Source organism: Chrysochloris asiatica, unplaced genomic scaffold (genome assembly GCF_000296735.1).
Source record: "Chrysochloris asiatica unplaced genomic scaffold, ChrAsi1.0 scaffold00077, whole genome shotgun sequence".
Classification (NCBI taxonomy): domain Eukaryota; kingdom Metazoa; phylum Chordata; class Mammalia; order Afrosoricida; family Chrysochloridae; genus Chrysochloris; species Chrysochloris asiatica.
The window spans coordinates 9,672,643-9,679,029 of record NW_006408595.1 but is presented as its reverse complement, the minus strand read 5'-3'; the positions used below and the strand labels follow the sequence as shown (position 1 = coordinate 9,679,029).

The 6,387-nt window shown below is 36.6% G+C and overlaps 1 protein-coding gene across 3 annotated transcripts in view; it reads left to right on the top strand.

Annotated features, from left to right (window-relative positions):
* NELL2 (NEL-like 2 (chicken)) overlaps nucleotides 1-6,387 on the top strand; it is a 646,329-nt gene that overhangs the window by 483,536 nt on the left and 156,406 nt on the right. For all 3 annotated transcript variants that reach the window (XM_006865319.1, XM_006865320.1, XM_006865318.1), the window contains one exon: nucleotides 1,520-1,615. In XM_006865319.1, coding sequence (XP_006865381.1) covers nucleotides 1,520-1,615 — 96 coding nt within the window. The remainder of the gene's footprint in view (nucleotides 1-1,519; nucleotides 1,616-6,387) is intronic.

The following is a 6,387-nucleotide window of genomic DNA, read 5'->3' as shown; positions in this document are numbered from 1 at the left end:
TAAAGACCCTTATTCAAATGAAACTTTTTAAGGATGGGAACATCTCCTTAATATTTTAGTACTGTGGCCAGTGAGTACAATGGGCACAGCCCCCTAGAATTCAATCATGTCCTGTTTTCTAGTTTCATTCTCTTGGTGGTAGTTTGCTCCTTAAGAAAATGTCTAGGATAGCTGCCTTTTATTGTTGTTGTTTTTTAACTTGGACTTGATTTGTTTTGTTTTAAAATTTATTTTTGTTGTGAAATGTGTGAGGTTTACAAAGCATACCAGTTTTCCATTCAACAATTTATGGACATTTGTTTCATTCATTGATTGCAGTTTCACAATGCAGCATCACTTACCTCACTTCCTCCTTGTGTTTCCTGTGTCCATTCCTACTGCTTCTGAACTTTGTCCTTGGGTAAATGCTGCCCTTAGTTCTCAAATAGTTAATTATTCTAGGAGATGCATTCCACACTAGTGTTGTTCACCTTATAGATCTATGAGTCAGTACTGACTCCATGACACCTAACAATACCAATAACAACAATTGTTTGATTGAAAATTGATCCACAGGGGTGACTTCATTTCCAGACCAGAAGGGTGACTTAGGGCCATATTCTAAGAGGTTCCACCAGTCCCTATTAAATCAGTTAGTTTGGTCTTTTGCATGATTTTGAGTTGTTGTTTTTTTTTTTTACCATTCTAACCAAGATCTTCTAATGGGATTCCTTTCAGAGAAGTTAGTAACTATAGCCAGACATCATGTAGTTCTTCTGGTCTCAGAGTCATGGAGTGATCCATTTTTTCATTGGACTAATTGTTTATATGTACCTTTGATTTTCATCACTCTTCTTTTTTCTAGACAGGGTGAGACCAATAGCTGCACTATACAAATCTACTCACGAGCTCAAAGAACCTAGTAGCTACTCATCAAAGTAGGATGTACAACATTGTATTTGTGGACTGTTGTTAAGTGCTGTTGAGTTGCTCTTGACTCATAGTGACCCTGTACAGGGTTTCTGAGGAGTAGTTGGTGGGCTCAAAATGTGCACCCCATGGTTCACAGTCCAGTGCCGGTCCTATAACACTACACCAGGAATCTATTGTGGACTTTGATATGCCAAATGACCTTGGTGTCCAGAGACATTAAGACTATGGGCCTTTGCCCCCAGGCCCAGGGGCTCAGTTCCTCTTTTTTATTTTTTAAGTTTTATTTTCTAGTGAATTGTTATAATGAGATGCAATCTGCATTTTCATGTAGGTCCTGTTGTATAGCTACTGTTAGCTTGTTAAAAAATTTTTTTTTAACTTGAATATTTTATTTTAGAAATGAAATATTTCTTTAACATTGAACAGATTATTGCTTTACAAATTATATTTCTTGTATGAATGAAAAGTATTATATAAATATGAATTGTAACAGCTTTTCTAGTGTGTTGTTGTTCACCTCTCTGAGAGAAAAATGATAAGCTGGTTTTGGAGTATTCTGAACTGCTTACTTCTAAGGTGCTAAAATTATGTATCTGAATTATTTTAGCATTTTGCAAAGATGGCTGTAGAAACGGAGGTGCCTGTATTGCAGCTAACGTGTGTGCTTGTCCACAAGGTTTCACTGGGCCCAGCTGTGAAACGGGTAAGAATACCATTTCATCTTCCAGAAAAATAATTTTTATGCCAATGTATAAAGTAATCTATGAGGAAAAAAAGTTTCAAGTTTCAACTGGGCTTTCCAAGCATAGAGTTGTTAATAAGGAAGTGGTAGGAGGGAGGATTGGAGAGTTTCAGTGATGCATGGTCACTGAGCCATCCCCCAAAGTCACTTTAAGGGGGTATTGTAGCTATTGTAACTAAAATCATATTGCACTTTTTCAGAAAATTTGTGGGGTTTAGAATTTCATGACTTTATAATTCATTTTATTCATTTGGACATACTTTTTCTGGAATCTTATCCTAGCAGCTATGGTACAGGAAAATGATACTACAGTCTGCTTCGGTGAAGGGAAATTTATGAGTAGTTGTACTCTGTTTTATAGGGTCACTATGAGCCAGGATGAGTCTATGGAAATGGGTACTATTACTCTATTACACTATAGGGTTTAAGCTTATGGCCAACAGAGTTCCAGCATACACACATCCACTTTTGAGAATTTTAATAATTTTTTAAATTGAACTCTTTCAGTCTTAATTCATTGTTGTTTATCCATTCCTCATCCAAATCCATTCTGACCTCACTATCTCTGATGGACACTAATTTTAGAAGCTTTAAAAATCCTTAAAATATATATGTAGTCTTGTACAGAAGTCTCGTTTATAGATTCTGATGCAAAATAAAATGTTTTGTTTTAAAAAAGGATGCTTTGGAGATTTAAAATTATTTTATTTTAGCTCTTAGTTAAATCATATCAGCAATACATTTGGTTGCTGTTAATTGCATTTCAGCACCAAATGACGTGAGAGAATCTGGTTGTTTTAAGAGATTGATAATTCTCATCCCATATTGTAGTCCATACATTTCAATGCAACTGATGTAGTGCTTGCTCTGCTTAAATTCTACTTGCAGAGCCACCTGATTTAATAAAAACAATGACTGATTAGAATTGGGGACCTAAAATATTCTGGTCCACTGGAAAGTGAATTTTTTTTTTTTTTTTCTGAATAAGTACTGTTACTCACCACAGAAGGAGTACTCACAGAATCACTAGATCTTCTCTACAAGTGGTGTTTTTCAAATTTCAATGACTAATTGGTTTCAAAGATCTCTAATAGAAAATGCATAATGGCTTTCTTCAATATGTAGGTCACTTCCTAAATCTTGAGTTTCCCAAACTTTCTCTGTGTACGTGTGGACCTTTAAAGAGCTTTTTAACTTGTTAAAACAAAACAAACCCAAGGCCAATGTTGAACTGATTTCTCTCATCCATAGTAAATCCTAGAGGTAGAATAGAGCTTACCCTGTAGTTTTTAAAAGGCTGTAAATCTTTATGGAGGCAAATTGTCACAACTTTCCCCCATGGTCCTGCTGGTGATTTTAAACCTTTCCGTCTTTCATTTAATAGTCAGGCATTTTAACCATTGTGCCTCCAGAGCTCCAGTCTGTTAACTGGTTGTACAAGAAATATTATTATTAACTATCACAGGATTTATGAGATCAAAATCTGGTACTTTGTGTGCATTGGTTCTCCAATGTTTCTATGTTGTGATTTTCACCACTTATGCAGCCACACACATCAAGGTGGGCTTTGGACCTCTTGCACCTCAACCCCTGTGCTGATCATGTATCCTAAGTTCCTAAGTACAAAATTTGTGCTGCTTCTGGGGCAGAGTCTGGCTTTTTTTTTTTTTTTTAGTTTTTTTTGGGGGGTTTTCATGGGAGAACATTAGCTTTACACTCATCCTGTCTTATTTCGTTTCATTGCAATGATTACAATCCCCTCCAAGCATCATCAAATAACCAAAGGATACAACACACAGGCTCACCCCCTGGGCATCAACACACAGCCCCTCTCCCTCTCTGAGTCCTGTACCCCAGCCGTTCCATCTGTCTACGTCATTGTTTTTGTCTCCATCCTTGGCATCACTGCCTCTCTGGGTAGGGTCCCGCTCTCCATGCTTCTCACGTGATAGTCCCAGGGACCTCCGCTCCTGGGCTGCAAAATCAATCACTCCCCTCCTTTTGTCAAAAAAACCCCAAAACATCTACCTCTATATTTCCTACTCTCACAGTCAGTCCTGATGGCAATTATTCACTATTGTACCACAAGACATCTTATCCCCTGAATGTAACGCTAATGTTCTCCCATATAAACTATCACATAATTCACAATAAAACATTTAAATAAAAAAAAAAGAGTCGGCGGTTCAGGTTCACTAGCTGCTCCTTGGAAACCCTCTACAGGGTTGCTATGGGTTGGAATCAACTCGACAGCACTTAACAACAACAACAATGTCCTCAAGGTTCATCCATGTTATGCAGTGGCTTGCAGCTTCCTTGCTCTTCCCCGAATGTTTGGTAGAATTCACCAGAGAAGCAAGCCGTCTGGGCCTAGACTTCTTTTGGATGGGAGTTTCTTGATAACCTGATCAATTTCTTCTTTTGTTATGTGTCTGTTCAAGTTTTATACTTCACTCTGTGTAAGTTTTAGTAGGTAGTGTTTTTCAAAAAATGTATCGATCTCTTCTAAGTTTTTGAAATTGTTGGAATACAACTCTTCATAGTATTCTGTTATTATCCTTTTGATTTCGTTTGGTTCTGTTGTGACATCGCCCATGTGGTTTCTAATGAGAGTTATTTGTGTCTTCTCACTCTTTTCTTTTGTTAGGTTTGCCAATGGTTTGTCAATTTTATTAATCCTTTCAAAGAAGCAGCTTCTTGTCCTGTTGATCCTTTCTGTAGTTTTTCTGTTTTCCATCTCATTTATTTCTGCTCTTATATTTATTATTTCTTTTCATTTGGTGACTGTAGGTTACCTCTGTTGGTCAGTTTCTAATTGTTGGAGATGCTGTGTTAATTTTGGTTCTTTCTTCTTTTTGCCTGTGTGTGTTTATTGCAATAAATTGTCCTCTCAGCACCGCTTCTGCCATGTCCCAAATATTTTGGTATGTTGTGTTTTCATTCTCATTTGTTTCTAGGAACTTTATAAATTCACGTTTAATTTCTTTCTTTACCCAGTCGCTTTTCAGCAGGGTGTTGTTCAGTTTCCATGTATTCGAATTTATTTCCTTAGTCTTCTTGTTGTTGATATCTAGTTTTATAGCACTGTGGTCTGAAAAGATGCTTTGTAGTATTTTGATGTTTGTAAAATTATGGAGTCTTGCTTTGTGACCTAACACATGGTCAATTCTAGAGAATGTTCCATGTGCACTGGTGAAGAAAGTATATAGTATTGTGCTGTTGTTGGATTGAATGCTCTGTACACGTGTAAGAGGTCAAGTTGGTTGATTGTGCTGTTTAGCTCCTCTGTAACTTTGTTGAGTTTCTTTCTGGTTATTCTGTCCCTTTTCGAAAGTGTTGCATTAAAATCTATCACTATAATTGCATATTTATCTATTTCTTTCATCAATTCTAGTAAAGTTTGCTTCATGTATCTTGGTGCTTTTTCATTGGAACATAGATATTTATTATGATTATTATCTTTCTCATTTGACCCTTTGATCGTGAGATAGTGTACTTCTTTATCTCTTATGTTTATTTTTGTCTTAAAGTTTACTTTATAAGAGATTAGATTTGCCACTCCTGCTTGTTTATTTTTGCAGTTAGCTTGGTATATTTTTTTCCATCCTTTAACTTTTAGTCTGTTTTTGTCTTTGTGGGTAAGGTGTGTCTCTTGCAGGCAGCAAATTGAAGGGTCTTGTGTTCTTATCCAATCTGCCACTCTCTGTCTCTTGGTGCATTCAATCCATTCACATTCAATGTGATTATCAATAGGTATGAATTAATTGCTGCTGTTATATTAAATTTTGGTAGTGCTGTTTGTTCCTTTGATCTGCATGCCTTCTTGTGCTGAGTTTGTGTTTTTTAATGCTATTTCTTGTCGGTTTCTTCTTAGTTTTCATGTTTGTTTGTTCTGTTTGGAAGTTCATTTTCATCGTAAGTTGTGAAGTATTAACTTTCTTTGGTGTTATGTAACAGTCTATTAATTTTACCTCCATTTAAGACAATCTATTATATCCTGACCCCCTCACCATCTACCTGACCTTCTCACCATCTGGATCTCTGTTCCTACATTTTTCCCTTCTTTGACATTGTTATTATTTTGATGTTCGGTTGATCTCTCAGCTCCTTTGAATTTGTTGTTGTAGTTTTGTTCTGTTCTGGACTCTGGTATCCATCATCTGAGTTTTAGGTGATGTTGCCATGCCTGTCAATCTCTGGTTGTTGTCTGTTCTTGTTGGTTTTCAGTCCAAAGTACTTCCTATAGGATGTTTTGAAGTGCTGAATTGGTTTTGACAAAATCTTTTAGCTTCTGTTTATCGTGGAATCCTTTGATTGCACCATTGTATTTGATTGATAGTTTTGCTGGATAGACAATTCTTGGTTGGCAGTTTTTTTCTTTTAGGGTTTTGTATGTGTCTCCACATTGCTTTCTTGCCTGCATTGTTTCTGCTGAGAACAGAGCTTAATCTTATTTGCTTGCCTGTGTATGTAACACTTCTCTTTTCCCTGGCCGCTTTTAGGAGTCTCTCCTTTCTTTGATTTTGGAGCACTTGATTGTCTTGGTGACTTTATTTTGTGGTCTCTCCTTCCTGGGATACATTCAGCTTCTTGAATGCTTATCTTCTCATCTTTCAAGTTGTTAGATAAATTTTATTCCAGAAGATCTTCAGCTTTCTCCTCTGTGGACTTCTCTGATTCTTCCTGTTCTGGAATGCCAGTAATTCTTAAGTTGTTCCTCTTCATGTTATCCA